At 46.1% G+C, this 17,364-nt stretch overlaps 1 protein-coding gene across 5 annotated transcripts in view; it reads right to left on the bottom strand.

The window, feature by feature from the left end:
• The window catches only part of VWA3A (von Willebrand factor A domain containing 3A), a 65,394-nt gene that overhangs the window by 31,682 nt on the left and 16,348 nt on the right, over nucleotides 1-17,364 (bottom strand). For all 5 annotated transcript variants that reach the window (XM_009430468.5, XM_054668973.2, XM_054668974.2 and 2 more), the window contains 10 exons: nucleotides 15,227-15,325; nucleotides 13,813-13,919; nucleotides 9,345-9,470; nucleotides 8,277-8,385; nucleotides 7,968-8,033; nucleotides 6,121-6,246; nucleotides 4,041-4,176; nucleotides 3,525-3,628; nucleotides 1,941-2,021; nucleotides 1,401-1,495 (listed from right to left, as the gene is read on the bottom strand). In XM_009430468.5, coding sequence (XP_009428743.2) covers nucleotides 1,401-1,495; nucleotides 1,941-2,021; nucleotides 3,525-3,628; nucleotides 4,041-4,176; nucleotides 6,121-6,246; nucleotides 7,968-8,033; nucleotides 8,277-8,385; nucleotides 9,345-9,470; nucleotides 13,813-13,919; nucleotides 15,227-15,325 — 1,049 coding nt within the window. The remainder of the gene's footprint in view (nucleotides 1-1,400; nucleotides 1,496-1,940; nucleotides 2,022-3,524; nucleotides 3,629-4,040; nucleotides 4,177-6,120; nucleotides 6,247-7,967; nucleotides 8,034-8,276; nucleotides 8,386-9,344; nucleotides 9,471-13,812; nucleotides 13,920-15,226; nucleotides 15,326-17,364) is intronic.

Raw genomic sequence — 17,364 nt, 5'->3', positions numbered from 1 at the left:
CTGGAAATACAGGAATGAGCCACTATGCCCGCCATAGGTTGGGGTCTTCGTAGGGAAAACGAAAACCAGGTGAGCAAGTAACATAAGGAATTAGGTGTATCTGGGCCTCTTGGAAAATATTTTTATCTTTTTGTTTGCTCTCTTTCTGTTTTAAGATCTCTAGCCTTATTTGTTCTTTCTCTAATTTTACAACTTCAAACTTATATTCCCACCTTCTGCCCCATTCTCATTTTGAGACAGCTATGGATAGCAAAAGAAAATCTCTGGGATTTACAGTCAGAAGACCTTGGTTCAAGTTCCGCTTCCTACCAGCTGTGTGGCCTTAGGCAAGTCACAAAACCTCTCTGATCTTTGTTTAAGTAGTTTAACCATAAACTACTTGTAAGACTCATCATAGGGTTGCTTCAAGAACAAAATTACATAATAGATGTATAGTGGCCAGGTGCGGTGGCTCATGCCTGCAATCCTAACATGATGGGAGGCTGAGGCAGGAGAATTGCTTGAGGCCAAGAGTTTGAGACCAGCCTGGGCAACATAGCAAGACTCTGTCTCTAATAATAATAATAATAATGATAATAATAGATGTATAGTATTACAAAATATAATACTTTGTAAATGTTAATTCATCAAACAAGGTATGGAATCATAATAATGGCCATAATAGATAACTATTGTTTCTCCCAACTCAGCATCCATTACCTCATCTGGCAACAGCATCCTGATTTTCCTTTGGGAAACACCTCTGCCTCTATCAGTCAATTTGAGTTGTGTGAAGCTGAGCCCACTCCAAGCTCCAGGGATGGGCATTTGACCCTGGCCAATCAGAACATCACACCTCTGGCTGGGTGGGAGGATCTATTCATCCATGACCCATTTGCTCTGGCCAGGGAGGAGGTGTGATTTTTTTTTTTTTTTTTTTTTGTGGTAGACACAGGGACTTGCTCTGTTGCCCACGCTGGAGTACAGTGGCATGATCATAGCCCACTGCAGCCTTGAGCCCCTGGGCTCAAGCGACCCGCCTGCCCCTGCCTCAGCCTCCTAAGTGGCTGGGACTACAGGTGTACACCACCATGCCCAGCTAATTATTTTATTTTTTGTAGAGACAGGGTCTCACTATGTTGCCCAGTCTGGTCTCAAACTTTTGGCCTCAAGCGATCCTCCCGCTTTGGCCTCCCCAAGTGCTGGGATTGCAAAAATGCTCAGTGACACAATGATGACATTATTGACATCAGTGATGGTGGTGGTGACTTTTTCCTCCTCTGGGGGTTCTGCTGAGAGATTCCTAATCCCTAATCTAAGTGATGGCTTCTGATGCTACCAACAGGGAATTCATGAGGCGGATAAACGTCACGTCACACACCAGACCCATGAAGGATAAGAACCCTGCTTAAGAAAGGTACCTTTTTTCACAGACTGTGCCCCAGATTCTTCTGCTGGCCAGGGAGAGCCACTCAATCCGCCTCTCATACATCCGCATAGCTCTGCTGAGCTGTTTCTGCAGAAGTGTGGGCCACAGTGAGCGGCTGCTCAAAGGCTGAGCAACCAAGGGGCCTGAGGGGAAGTACGTGTGCCTCGGTGGGCTTCAGGGAATGGTGTGTCAAGTCCCTGGGAATCCAGGCAGTATAATCATTCCACTAAACCATGAACAAATTCACCACAAGAACAGGAAGGGAAGAGTCACACGGTATTTCATTGCATCAAATGGGGAAGGAAGCAGATCTTTCCCCAGAGGATTAGAAGCTTTTTTTTTTTAAAGGCATTGAGGTCCCTGCTTGGGGAGGAGATGGCCAAAGCTCCAGGGGGCCTGTAGGTGGAGCACACAGTCCCTCTTTACAAGAGGGAGTTGAGTCAATGGCTTGGTGACTTCATAGCCCAGGGAACCTTCCTCCCGTCCCCACTTTCTGCACCCCATTTTCTGACTGATTGAACCCATCACTGACCTGGTACTTATAGAGGAAGGGTGGGTCCACATGAATGTTCTTCACTGTCCCGTCGTGCCATTCAAATTGTATCATTGCCTTCTATACTCAGGCATGGGCAGGAGGGTGAGCAGGTGAACAGAAGTACATGTAGTTTAATTTGGGCACTGGTTCTCCAAATCAGGTGCAGGAGAGTGAAGTGGGCTCTGAACACATTTGAGGTCGGATCGAACTCCCTCCCACATCTCCACCACATACACACCCCAATACCACCACCACCACCAGGTCATTGCCTTGTCTGGAACTGGAAGTAGAGAGCCTTAGAGAGAGTGATCCCCTGAATGGACGATGCCTGACAGCAAGCCTCTCAGGCTGTTTTCCCGAGAGGCTTTTCTGAACATCAGAGTCATGAAGATATGGTTGGAGGGTTTTAGTAATAGAGAGCACAGTTGGAGAACTTAAAATATACTGGCCATAGCTTCTTAGGTTTGGGAACCTAGACAGGCCTTCACAGATGCTTTGAAAATCCAACTTGTTCATCCTGTTTTTTCATCCTCCACCAAGTCAACATATCCATCTATCACTCCATCCATCTAGTCATTCATCCATGCACTGCTAGACCTACATGTCCCTTACTCTTCTCTCTTCCTTTCAGTCTTCCATCTTTCTGCCATCTTTCTATTCACCTATTATTCCTTCCTTCCATTTCTCCATCCTTTCCCTCCTCCATCCATCCATCCTTACTTTAATTTCTACTTTCATTCTTTCACTTGTCCTTTATTCCATTTTGTCATCTATCCTTCCATTTTCCCTTTTACCCTTCCACCTGTTCAGATTTCTATCCATTCACCCATCCATGCATCCATCCATCCATGCATCCATCCATCCATCCATCCACTCATCCATCCATCCATCCATCCATCCATCCACCCACCCATCCATCCATCCATCCACTCATCCATCCATCCATCCATTCATCCACCCCCCCACCCCCCCACCCATCCATCTATCCATCCATCTATCTATCCATCCACTCATCCATCCATTCATCCATTTACCTATCCATCCATCCATCCATCCATCCATCCATCCATCCATCCATCCTTCTTTTCCTTCTTCTTGCCATCCTTTCTTCCAACTACCTTCTCAGCCATCCAGTAAACATGCATTGATTTCCTACTTATACTAAACATGGAGGATAGAGAGTTAGAGAAGAGTTTGCCCTCTTTATACTTCATACTTGATGGGGATTTAAATATGTAAAAATTCATGCATTAATCCTTTATGGGAGCAATAGCAGAAGTCTGCATTAGGTACAGTGAGGACATAAAGAAAGCAAGTCTGTCCTGTCTGAGTTGGGAGGAGAAAACCTTCATGGAGGAGGTGACCGTGGTACCTGATTTATCCCTCTTGCCTCATCTCCCAAGTTCAATTTTCAGATCTTTGAAAACCAACAGCTACAGTGGATTTGATGTGCATTCTAGGGTCCTGGGTGGGAAGCCTGAATCCCTGGTGATTCTTACTGCCAGAACATTTATGAAGGTAGGAAAAGCCACAAGGGAGCTCTCCTGTGGAGGACTGGAGAGAATTATGAATCTGAATTACCTCATGGATGGTCGATGATACTGTTTTCTGGAGAATAGGTACAAATTCCTCCACAGGAGAGAATGCATTGGGTGCCAGGACCTGATATAGACTTAATTTCTTGGCTGAAAAAACAAAGTGTGAGGTTGGAGGCACTGCCTGAGAAGCTCCAAAGGGTTCAAGCCTTTTATTTTTTTGAGACAGGGTTTTGCTCTGTCACCCAGGCTAGAGTGCAGTGGCACAATCATAACTCACTGCATCCTCAAACTCCTGGGCTCAAGGTATTCTCCTGCCTCGGCCTACCTGAGTAGCTGGGACTGCAGGTGCATGCCACCACACCCAGCTAATTTTATTTTTTATAGAGATGGGGTCTTGCTATGTTGCCTAGGTTGGTCTCATATCCCTGGCCTCAACTGATCCTTCCTTCTTGGCCTCCCAAACCGCTGGGATTGCAGGTGTGAGCCACTGTGCCCGGCCGGATTCAAGCCTTTTAGTCAGTCACCTGTTTCCTGGGTTCTGCCCTCTTTGGAGATTTACCTTTCAGACCATTGACCTTAAGCCACTCTGCAGAAGTCTTGTCCAAGTTTGGAAACTCAATGGTGAGAGGAGCGTCATGCTTTGGGGGTTTAGGCAAGAGGCTTATGAGTGGCCCATTTGTAATCTCTGTGGAAATCTAAATTAAATGAGAAAGCCCTCATTACATAATCATATTTTAGAGCTGAAAAGTCCTCAGTCTTCACCCTCCACCCAGTCAATGCAAGTGGAGCTTCTTAAACACTCCCTGGTAGATTAAAGGCAGTTTTGCCTTTCCCTTCCATCATCCCCTCCCCTTCTCTGCAGATTTCTGGAATTTCCAGGGGAAGAGGAAGGAGTACCCAGCAACTCGCTCTCACAGTGGCCCATGCTCCTGGCTCCTTCCCTAACCTTACCATGAAGATCAGCACCATGGACTCCACGATGACAGGTCACCCCTAAAAACTCCTGCAGCAAATCACTTAGTGAGCTCCCACCTGGCCACCCTGTGGCCACATTGACAAAGTAAAGAACTGAGACTCTGAGAGATTAAATTACATAGCGAATGTGTAAGTAAAAATAGAACAGCAAGTCCCAAACTTCAGAGATTTGAGCACTGCCTTCATGAATTTTGCTATATCTGAGTGCTACTGTATTATTATTAATATTTTAAGAATCAATATGTAACATTAATGCTTTTTAGTTATTAATTTTCTTTAATTTTAAAAATTCAATCCCTTTCACAATTTTAGAAAGAAGATCTATGATGACCATAATGAGCTAGTTTTAAATAGATACCATTTAAAAAATATATTAATCCATGCACCACCTAAAATCATCTTGCAAACTACAAGTAGTACATGCACTTCATTTTGGGAAACTCTTGGCAAGGTTTTGGGCCTTAGACCTGGGTTCAATCCAAACTCAATCTATTTCTATCTTTGCAATCTTAGGCAAGTTATGTAACCTCTTAACTTTGGTTTCCTCATCTATAAAAAGTAATAATATACTTACCTCAGAGTGTTAAGATAAAGCATTTAAATAATTGAACATTGTGCCTATCTCATAATGAGGACTTAATAAATGAGAACTATTATAATTCTTTTTTTTTTTTTTTTTGGAGTCTTGTTCTGTTACCCAAGATGGAGTGCAGTGGGACTATCTAGGCTCACTGCAACCTCTGCCTCCTGGGTTCAAGAGATTCTCCTGAGTCAGCCTCCCATGTAGCTGGGATTACAGGTGCCTGCCACCATGCCTCACTAAGTTTTGTATTTTTAGTAGAGACGAGGTTTCACCATGTTGGCCAGGCTGGTCTTGAACTCCTCACCTCAAGCGATCCACCTGCCTCAGCCTCACAAAGTGTTGGGATTACAGGCATGAGCCATCACACCTGGCCAAGAACTATTATAATTCTAATACTAATTGTTATTATTGTATTTGTATATTTTTAAAATTCTTTTTTGAGACAGGGCCTCGCTCTGTTGCCCAGGCTGGAGCACAGCGGTGCCATCATGGCTCACTGCAGCCTCAATCTCCCAGGTTCAATCATCCTCCCACCTCAGCCTCCTGAGTAGCTGGGACTACAGGCACATGCCATCGTGCCTGGCTAACTTTTTAATCTTTTGTAGAGACGGTGTTTTGCCATGTTGCTCAGGCTGGTCTTGAATGCCTGGACTCAAGCGATTCTCTGGCCTTGGCCTCCCAAAGCACTGGGATTTCAGGTGTAAGCCATGGCTGAGGTGAGAATGACTCTCTTAAAGGCAGCCTATTCTGGGTGGTTGAGGTTTTCATCATTCTCCAAACTGGGGGTAAGGGAGGGGACAGTGACAGGATAGAGAGGGTGGCAGGAGCCTGCTGGTCTTTCTCTGAAATAAATTTTACAGTTAGTAAATCCACCAGAATCTTTCTGGTACCATGGTGGGCCCACCCAGCCCACCCAACTCAGAGCTCTGGGGTGCAATGGAGGGTGGGCCTTGCCTTGTTTCGATTTTAGGAAGTGACAGGCACTGGCAGCTGTGCCCCCTATGAACAGGTGAGAAAGGGGAACGAGGCCAGCTGAGTGCTGCTGGGAGAAGGCCCCAGAATTGACACTCGCACCACCTACCTCCTCCATGGTGCAGGTGAGCACCTCACAGGGGCTGCTGTGCTGCAGGGCTTGCACGTGGCTGAGGAGGCTCTGGGCCTTCTGAATTTCTGCCAGGAGCTCATCCATGTCCCGGCTGGTGTAGTGCTGAGGGTGGCAAGAGCAATCAGACATCCGGAATCACTTGACTACCTGCAGGGGTCAACCCAGGAAGGGGCAAGCAGCCAGGCCAATGCCCAGGCAGAGGGTCAGACTCTCTCCACCAGGCCTTATACACTGGGACCCATGTGCCAGACAGAGCCTGCAGACATGCTGTGCTCCGTTTGTGCAATTGGCCTGCTGTGTTTTGTTTGTTTGTTTGTTTGTTTTGATGGAGTCTCACTCTGTCACCCAGGCTGGAGTGCAGTGGCACAATATCGGCTCACGGCAAGCTCCGCCTCCTGGGTTCACGCCATTCTCCTGCCTCAGCCTCCCCAGTAGCTGGGACTACAGGCGCCCGCCACCACGCCCGGCTAATTTTTTGTTATTTTTAGTAGAGATGGGGTTAGCAGGATGGTCTCAATCTCCTGACCTTGTGATCTGCCCGCCTCGGCCTCCCAAAGTGCTGGGATTACAGGTGTGAGCCACTGCACCCATCCTGACCTGCTGTGTTTTAAAACAATTGAAGAGTTTTCTAACTGTAAAAGTGTAAAGAAACACTTTACACGCACTAGGATGGCTATAATAATAATAATTATTATTTATTTATTTTATTATTATTTTTAGAGAAAGGGTCTTGCTCTGTCACTCGGGCTAGAGTGCAGTGGTGCAATCATTGGTCACTGCGGCCTCAAACTCCTGGGCTCAAGTGATCCTCCTGTGTCAGCCTCCTGAGTAGCTGTGACTATAGCCATGTGCTACCACACCAGGCTAATTTTTAAATTTTTTGTAGAGATGGGCTGTCACTATATTGCCTAGGCTAGTCTCAAACTCGTGGCCTCAAATGATCTTCCTGTCTCGGCCTTCCAAAGCACTAGGATTACAGGCATGAGCCACCATGCCTGGTCAAGCCACAGGTTTTAAGATAAAATATTTCTTAAACCAGTCAGTTTCAGTCATTTACTTTACCTTTCTAACCTCTGTAGTCTGAGTCACCTACAGAGAGAGTCTAGATGATGAGGTATCAAGATAGAGTGCTGCCTGAGCTTGGCTCCCTGCTATGAAAAGCAGGGACCTTGTGACCTTTGAATTCACTTGTGAGATGCAAACACTCATTTACTCATGGTTATTAATGGTAGGCAAGACACAGCCTGGGAGCGACCAGATGATTGCATTCTTAATCTTCCAAATGGATCTACACACATGTTTGCTAATCGTTGCCTCCCTTGTGAACACAGGGTGGCTGATGTCTAGTTATTAACTGGGACAAGGACAGTAATGGATGGATCGGTACAGAATGGATTGCTCATTTCGCTCTGCAGTGGGTTCCCTGCAGTAGCAGGAGTTGATCTAGGAGAGAAAATCAAGGCAATTCAGACTCAGTGCTTTGGTGGGAGCAGAGCTAGGCTGGGGCCTATATTAACGGCAACTGGAGAGAGACTGAGGATTCTGCAGGCAGGGCTTTAAAAGGCCTCTGGGCTCCCACGCATTCAATCAATGCATCATATAGGCTGATCAAAGCATCTCTTGTGACTTCAGGTTGTCCCTGGTCTTCCCACATATTCATTCTAACCTGATTTTACCTGTGTAACCTCATTGAATACAGGTGGGGACAAGGAGAAAAGGAGAAACAAGTATATAGTATGGTCCTGGCCCAGATCTCCTGGGTACAACCTTGGAGGCAGACAAGGAGAGAAGAAGAGGGGCCATGTGTTGGCAGAAGGGCTTACCTCCATCTTTGGGCTGTAGCAGTGGTAGTAGCCCCTAACAGCTTCTGCAAGGTTCTTCAGGACAGCCTGCAGGGATGAGGCCAGGGTCAGGCCTCACTAGGGCAACACCAATACTCCAGTAAGCCTTCTCCTTGACTGAACCTCCCAATTATCCAAAGCTTCCCATTTTACCAAAGGGAGAACCAGGCACAGGGACAGGTGCATTCTGATCCACAGCTCGGGGGCCTGTCCAAGCATGAGGCCTCAAAGGCCAGCCCAGCTCACTACCACCAAAGCCAAGGGGCACCTCAGAGAATCTCGGGCACTCACAGGGGGCATCTGATCATCGCATCTGTAGGTGATGAAGTGGATGATGAGGTCTCTTCCCATGGTGGACTGCTGGATGTAGTCAGACAGGATTTCAGAAGGCTGATCCGGGCTGTGGAGAAGGCAGAAGAGAAGTGGGCATCCCAGGTCAGACCACTTTGAGAACATTCCAGAGCAAAACGGTAATTCCCAAGGAACATCTACCCATTCTTAACTGGCCACCTGTGTCACAGGTCACCTATGTGGCATGCAGGGCTAGGTGGGCTGCAGGGCTAGGTGGACTGCAGGCCTGTCTGCCCTCTGCCTCCTCTGCAGATGGGCGGGTGGCCTGTGACTGTAGTCCTTCCCTCGTGTGTGTGTGAAGAGTCATTGTTGATGATCTTTTCTCTCTCTTTCCTTCTCTTTCCTTCCTTCTCTTCCTTCTTTCCTTTCTCTTTTCTTTCCTTCTTTCATTCTTTGTTTCTTTCTTCCTTTTTATTTCTCTCTCCTTTCTTTCCTTCCTTTCTTTTTTTCTTGTTTCTTTCTTTCTCTCTTTCTTTCTGCCTGTGACTGCCATCCCTCCCTTATGTATGTGTGAAGAGCCATGGTTGATGGTCTTTTCTCTCTTTCTTCTTTCTTTCTTATCTCTCTCTCTCTCTCCTCTCTCTCTCTCCCTCCCTCCCTCCCTCCCCACCCCCTCCTCCCTTCCTTTCCTTCCTTCCTTCCTTCCCTGGGTCTCACTCTGTTGCCCAGGTTACAGGGCAGTGGAACAATCATAGCTTACTGCAGCCTTAAACTCGTGGGCTTAATCAATCCTCCTGCCTCAGCCTCCCAAGTAGCTGGGACTACAGGTGCACACAACCATGACCAGCTAATTTTTGTCTTTTTTTTTTTTTTAAGAGATAGGGTCTCACTGTGTTGCCCAGACTGGTCACAAACTCCTGGCTTCGAGCAATCCTCCTGTCTCAGCCTCCCAAAGTGCTGGGATTACAGGCATGAGCCACTGTGACAAGCCAATCTTTTCTCAAAAAGTGGTTTGGTTTTTCAGTCCTTTTCATGTAGTATGTCACCTGCTTAGGAAAGAAGACCTACCAGCTTCTCATGATGGCCACCAGGGAATCCAGTCCCTTGAGAGTGAAGATCTTCTTCAGAGCTTGTAGCAGGTTGCTGCCTCCATCAGGCTGCAGTGTCTTTACCCAGAGCTTAAGTTCCTGGAGGCTGGGAGGAGACAACAACAGCAACCTAATTATAAGACTGTTTGTATTGAATTTCATTTTAATTTCTTTTTAGAGATAAGGGCTTGCTGTGTTACCCAGGCTGAAGTGCAGTGGTGCAATCATAGCTCACTGTAACCTCGAACTCCTGGGCCCAAGCGATCCTGCTGCCTCAGCCTCCCACGTAGCTGAGACTGCAGGTATGTGGCATCCTGCCCGGCTAATTTTTATATTTTATGTAGAGGGCCGGGCATGGTGGTTCATGCCTGTAATCCCAGCACTTTTGGGGGCCGAGGTGGGTGGATCACTTGAGGTCAGGAATTCAAGACCAGCCTGGCCAAAATGGTGAACCCCATCTCTACTAAAAATACAAAAAAATTAGCCAGGTATGGTGGTACATGCCTGTAATCCCAGCTACTTGGGAGGCTGAGCAGGAGAACTGCTTGAACTCCAGAGGCGGAAGGTTGCAGTGAGCTGAGATTGTGCCACTGCCACTGCACTCCAGCCTGGGCAACAGAGTGAGACTCTATCTCAAAAAAAAAAAAAAATAGAGAGATAGGGGTCTCACTGTGTTGCCCAGGCTGGTCTTAAACTCTTGGCCTCAAGAGGTCCCCCTCCCTAGCCTCCCAGACAGCTGGGATTACAGGTGTGAGCCCCTGCAGCTGGCCTGTAGTATTAGGTACCAGGCCCAGGACAAATATTAGCTCATTTAAACCTAATGATAACTTGTCGAGGTGGTACCTTTATTCCCATTTTGTAGATGAGGAAACTGAGTTAGGACTTGCCCAGGGTGATACTGTAAGCAACTGTTAAAACTGAGATTTCAAACCAGGTCTGACTCTAAGATCTGAGCTTTTAGAAATTGTGCTATGTGAGGGTCTGGGGCTGAGTTCCTTCTTCCCCATACCGACTCTCTTGGGAGCCAGCCCTCAACAGGAGGCATGGAGTTAATTCCGCGACCCTAAGAAGGCTCTAAGAGAAAGCTTTATGGCTGTGTGGCTATGTCCCACATGGGTTGGGGTACACACAACTGGTGAGAAGAAAAATAACTTGATTGTTTCTTGGCTAAAATTTTGCACAGCACTAGTGAAAGAGGTCTGTTCTTTCTACTTCAAAAAATCAAAAATCTGAAAGAGAAAATCTCAGTGTGGTGCTAATAAGTTCATCTTTCATGATCATAACTGTCAAGTCTCCCTTTTGAACAGCGAGAATAAGTCCCAGGTCTAGCACCTTCTCTAGCCAATAGATTTAAGCTGGAATTTAAAACCACTGTTTTGCTCTCATCGTATTTATTTATATGGCTGCTTTCTTTTTTTTTTCTCAAAGCCATTAAAGAAAGATATATGGTTGCTTTCTAATTATAGAAATATAATTGCATGATTATAGAAGTATAATCATGCAAATGATATGAGCTTCTCAGTTATGGTATTGATAGAAAGTTTCCTTCAGGCCAGGAGCAGTGGCTCATGCCGGCAATCCCAGCATTTTGGGAGGCTGAGGCGGGAGGACCACTTGAGGCCAGGAATTCAAAACCAGTCTGGTTAACATAGCCAGACCCCATCTCCACAAAAAAGGAAAAATTAAAAAAATCAGCTGGGCACACCCTTGTAGTCCCAGCTACTGGGGAGGCTGAGGCTGGAGGATCATTTGAGCTCAGGAGATTAAGATGGCAGTAAGCTATGATTGTACCACTGCACTCCGGCCTGGGTGACAGAGCAAGACCTTGTCTCAAAAAAACAAAAAACAACAAACAAACAAAAAAGTTTCTTTCAATAATAAATAGAATTGAAGTAAAGAAAAATCAACAATAGTACACATGGTAGGCTGGGCACAGTGGCTCATGCCTGTAATCCCAGCACTTTGGGAGGCCAAGGAGGGCGGATCACTTGAGGTCAGGAGTCCAAGACCAGCCTGGTCAACATGGTGAAACCTTGTCTCTACTAAAAATACAAAAAAAAAAAAAAAAAGAAAAAAGAAAATTAGCCAGGCATTGTGGAGCACACCTGTAATCTCAGCTATTTGGGAGGCTGAGGCAGGAGAATTGCTTGAACCCAGGAAGCAGATGTTGTGGTGAGCCAAGATCACACCACTGCACTCCAGCCTGGGTGACAGAGTGAGACTCCATCTCAAAAACAAACAAACAAAAAAACAAAAAAACCAAATAAATAAAAAATAAAATAAACAATAGTACACATGGTAAAGATATGATATAGGGTTATGACAAGAGAATTCCAGGAGTTCCTGAAGATGCAGAACTTTTGGCTGCCATCCATAACAACCCAGGTGTCACTGCTCCACCTAAAGTGGAAATCAGAGTAAAAAACGCTCTTGTTCATTGAGTACCTGGCACTAGCCAGGTACTTTGTTTTCATTTCATCTTCATAACAGTCCTGTGAAGAGTGGGTAGGATTGGCCTTGTTCTGCAAATGAGAGAGTTATAAGGGACTTGTCAAGACCACCCAGTAGTGACTGTTGGGGTTGGGATTCAAAGCCAGAGCTGCCAGAAGTGGGCATTTCTCTATCTGGAAGGGCCCCTCTTTACAGCTAGTGCTGGCGAGGGGGCCTCCGTCCTAGAAATCTAAGCACATGCTTTTTTTTTTAACTTTTTACTTTTGGAGACAGGGTCTCTCTCTGTCACCCAGGCTGAAGTACAGTAGCACAACCATAGCTCACTGCAACCTTGACCTCCCTCTCAGGTTCAATCAAACCTCCCACCTTAGCCTCCCGAGTAGCTGGGACTATAGGCACATGCCATCACACTGGGCTAATTTTTAAATTTTTTGTAGAGATGGGGTCTCACTGGGTTGCCCAGGCTGGTCTCAAACTTCTGGGCTCAAGCGATCCTCCCACCTTGGCCTCCCGAAGTCCTGGGATTACAGGCATGAGCAACTGGCCCTGGCCAAAGCATGTGCCTTTTCCTGGGATCTGGAATCCCATCCTGGGATTCTTCCACTTTGGGCATCTTCCCTAACCTGAGTCTGCATTTCCTCATCAGCAAAATGAGGATAATAATCCCATTCCATGAGGTGGCTATTATATACTAAATACAATCATCTATGCAAAGTACCTAGTATGGTAACCAATACATGGTGGGCAATCGAGGACATTCCCTTCACGGAAAATAAATTTCTACTCACTGGATAAGTAGAAATTCTTACATACCTCCCTCTGGTCCCTCAAAAAAACCCCAGGCTAGAAACCCCCAGCTAAAAGACATCCCTGCAGTAGAATTCTATGTAGCCATTAAAACAAATGAGGTAGATTTGTATGCACTGACAAAGAAAGAAATTCAAGACCAGCTAGAAAGCCAAGGTACAGAGCAGTGTTATGTAGGTCCTGTTTATGTGAAAATTAGAAGGTAAACACACAGATGCATGTGTGTGCAAAGATTATTTGTGGAAGTGGATATAAGGAACTGTTTTGGGCCAGGCACAGTGTCTCATACCCGTAGTCCCAGCACTTTGGGAGGCCAAGACTGGAAGAGCACTTGAGGCCAGAAGGTCAGGACCAGCCTGGACAACATAGCGAGATCCCATCTTTACAAAAATAAACAAACTGACTGGGTGTGGTGGCTCGTGCCTGTAATCCCAACACTTTGGGAGGCTGAGGTGGGTGGATCACTTGAGGTCAGGAGTTCGAGACCAGCTTGGCCAACATGGTGAAACCCTGTCTCTACCAAAAAATACAAAAATTAGCTGGGCGTGGTAGTGCATGCCTGTAATCTCAGCTACTCAGGAGGCTGAGGCATGAGAATCACCTGAACCCGTGGGGTGGAGGTTGCATTGAGCCGAGATCATACCACTGTACTCCAGCCTAGGCAACAGAGACCCTGTCTAAATAAATAAATAAAAACTTAGCAGGGTGTGGTGGCACATGCCTGTAGCCCCAACTACTCAGGAGGCTGAGGTGGGAGGATTGCTTAAGCCCAGGATGTCAAAGCTGCAATGAGCTATGATTGTGCCACTGCACTCTAAGCTGGGAGACACAATGAGATCCTGTCTTGAAAAAAAAAAAGAGGGAGACTCATTTGCTATTATTTATCATCCTTTCATACTGTTGGAATTTTTAAAAAACATGCATGTGTTATTTTCACAATAATAAAACTATCTTTGCTACTTTGCTGGATAAAAATAGTGTCTTGTGGTCACCTTATCTGTCAGTTTATGAGCCGCTCATGAGGGTAGACATCTTTCCAAAAATTGTTTCTGCTTTTGTGAGTTGTCTGTTTGTACTCACTTATCTAGTAGGGTCTTGGGGTTTGCAGTTGAATTATTCAATAAAGACTCTGCTGGTTAGGGAGGAAAATGAACAAGTGAACATCACCATCAGGCAGGAAAGCCACTCACGTGGAGGCGCTGACTTCCATGGGGTCTGGCCAGAGGGACCTGGCATTGGTGCCAAAGGACAGGACAAACAGCTCCTCCTTGTGGCTCAGCTGCTCATCGATGAGGCTCTGTTGGACAAAAGGACATCACTGGCTCCCACAGCCAGGGGAATCGGGAGCCTGGCTTTGCCTCTCTGGCCTTTGCTGGCCCCTCTGGGCTGGGTGTGAGCTGTACTGAAATAGGGCTGCTTGAGGCTGGGCTTAGCAGCCAGCCCCAAGCCGACATTTACTTCCTACCTGCCGGGCCTCCTGTGGGTGGGATGAGCATCTGGGCTGCCATCTCAGAATGTGCTATTGCTGGACCCTTGGCACTTACCTGTGGCACCCAGAGAGGGAGGACAGAGGTTTCTCTCTAAGGCATGTGAGCTGGAGAGTATCCATAACTTCTCCCTCTTCTTCCTGGCCAGCTAGAAATTCCACCTGTATGCCACCCCCATGAGCTCTGCCCTGGCTAATAGTAGACCACTCCACCTGGGGGATCTTTGGAAACTCCGTCTTGAGGACTTGTCATGAAGGGGGAGCCTGCTCTGACACCTGTCCCCTGACATCCACTGAGACCAGGAACAGGGGACAAGTCTGGAGGACAGCCCCACACTGAGCCTCATAACGGCTCTGCAGGACCTGTACAAAATACAAGTGGCTATTGCTGCCATGGTACCCGTAAGAAAATAGCCTGTCCACATCACATCACGCTGCAGAGGCTTTTCTCTAGGCCAGACTTCTCACTAAGCGCTTCACTTGCACAAGCTCCTTTTACCCTTATGGCAACCCTAGGTAGCCACTTAGGGTTATCATCCCCATTTTACAGAGGAGGTAAGTAAGGCACAGAGAGATTAGTTAATGCAGTCACATGGCCTGGAATTGGTGGAGGTGGCTGGGATTTGACTCCAGCCATCTGACTCTAGTTCTTAGCTTCTCTGCTATGGATGTGAGTTGGGGATGGAGCAATGAGCAACACCAGCCTGTTCACTGCTCTCAAACTAGAGCTGGAGAGTATCCAACGGGAACCATAACTGCAAAGAAACCAGAATAGCTCTTCCATCCAGAAAAGGCCAGAAGCCCTGTGCTATGCTATGCAGGAGACTTCACATCCTCCTTCCAGGGAAACGTGGGAGCTCTTGAGTCAAAGACTAGTTGGCAGGTACTGTCGTGGTGAGAATACTGGAAGTTCACACTACAACCGAAAATGACTCTGTGGTTGGGTTTTGTAGAATTCAACATAGTTCTCTAACCACAGGTGCTAATTAAGTGTGAACTGTTCTTTATAAGACACCCTATCTTGCATTTGCTATAAACAAGCTCGTCAGCAAGCTCAGGAAGGAAAGGCTGGGGGTAGTGGGTGGTTCCAGGTGTTTCTCTGTGCCAGACAGACTTACCATGAGGTCCTTTTGGAACTCTTCTTTCTGAGGGCCACTGCTGATGGCTGACACATCTATGAGGATGCTGACTCTGGCCCCTTTGATGAGGCCAAATGCCTAAAACCAAAGAGGGCATTTGGAAACAGCCAGTGCAAGTCTGTGTGTCTCCTACACTAAGCTGCTCTGTGCCATGCAGTGATGCAAACACTTTCCTCACCCCTAACAAGCAGCAGCAGATGGAAACCCCATTTTATAAGGGAAAAGCAAAACCCAATGTCGTGACTTCAGCTCTGGGCATGATCTGCTCTTATTTTGTGGCAGCCTCTTCTTTATAAGTTTTTTTCCCCTTATATTTATTGTCTAATCTTATGAAGTAATACATGGTCATTGTAGAAAATCTGGAGACTATAGAAAAGCACCCTTTGTTTGAAGATATAAAATTTGATGGCTATTTATATTAGCTTATCTGATTTAATTTCTCTATATCCTTATTTATTTTTTGCCTACTCCATCAATCAAAGACAGATGTGTTAGGTTCGCCAGCTGCAATGGTATCTCTGAGTTGCTAATTATGTTTCTTGTTTCTTCTTTTTGAGATGGCGTATTGCTATATTGTCCAGGTTGATCTCGAACTCCTGGGCTCAAGCAACCATGTGCCACCACATCCGAATTTCTAATTATGTTTCTAAACGGTATTACTCTACAGTTATTACTCCTTGACTTATGATGGGGCCACGTCCTGATAAACCCATCATAAGTGGAAAAATCCTAAGTTGAACCATTCTAAGTCAAGGACTGTCTGTATTACTTGTCAATGCTGTTTGACTCTGCACATAAATGTTCATCTTGTTATAGCTGCATTGTGGATTGGAACTTTCATTCATATGAAATTGATAGTTCTCTAGGGGCAGTAGGTTCCATTCGGTGTTTTTCCTTAAATCCTACTTTACTGGATATCTAATTTTCCTGTTGAATTCACTCTTCTGCTCTCAGAGAGTATTTTACATCTCCTCTCACACCTCCAGCACTCCCTTTCTGTACTCTCCCAGCAAGTGATTTGGCCTCCAATTTTGCTGAGAAAACAAAAACAAATTGGAGAGAATTTAAAAAAATCTTTCCATGCAGAGTCTACTGACCTACCAGACCATAGCCCTACATACTTCACCTTTTTCCAGTTAAAATGCATCTAAGGCCAACCAGCAATGGTCTAGGCTAACATTTGACTTGCATTACTGAATCTTCTCTTGCTAGATAGGAACTCTGCTTCTGTAATCATCCCTTCTCCTGGATCATCCATTCCTATTGATTGTACAATTTCCATCACCATACAAACAGGTTATAATATCACCCATCTTAAAAAAGATATAGACCTCTCAGTATGCTACCTCTTCCTCCTGCTGTTTAATTTTTCTGCTCTCCATCTTAGCCACACATCCTTACCTCCCGGGGACCCATTCAAGTTAGGTTCTCACCTTCCTATTCCTCTGAAACCACACGTGTCAAGGTGATCAATGACCTTTGTCTTGCCAAGCCCAAGGGTTAAATCCAAATTCTTGACTTTCCCGAACTCTGAGTAGCATATAGCACAGTTTGACTGTGTCAACAATTTAACAAATTAAAACACTTAGTACACGTGTCTTCCAGGACACTATATTCTCCCACTTTCCCCTCTATTCACTGGCCATATTTTCTTAATTTCCTTTCCTAGAGAGCCCCTCCTCCTTGTTCCAAAGTCACAATACTGGCGTGCCCTAGGAACTTGCTTCTGAAGGTGTGGGTCATGGGCTGACAGCATCACCATCCCCCAGCTTGTTAGAAATGCAGTCTCAGGTCCCACTCCAGGCTTACCTAATTAGAGTCTTTATTTTAACAAGAGCTTCCATGTGCACAGTGGCACAATCATAGCTCACTGCAGCCTGGAACTCCTGGGCTCAAGTGATCCTCCTGCCTCAATCTCCTAAGTAGCTGGGACTATAGGTGTGTGCCACCACACCTGGCTAATTTTTTTTAAAATTTTTTGTAGAGATAGGGTCTTACTGCATTGCCCAGGCTGGTCTTGAACTCCTGGCCTCAAGAGATCCTTCAGCCTCAGCCTCCCAAGGTGCTGAGATTGCAGCCATGAGCCATCGTGCCTGGCCACTCTCTTCTTTATCTAC

The sequence above is a fragment of the Pan troglodytes genome, chromosome 18, assembly GCF_028858775.2.
Source record: "Pan troglodytes isolate AG18354 chromosome 18, NHGRI_mPanTro3-v2.0_pri, whole genome shotgun sequence".
In the NCBI taxonomy this organism is placed as follows: Eukaryota; Metazoa; Chordata; class Mammalia; order Primates; family Hominidae; genus Pan; species Pan troglodytes.
Note: the sequence above shows the minus strand (reverse complement) of the source record. Positions and strands in the feature narration are given on the sequence as shown.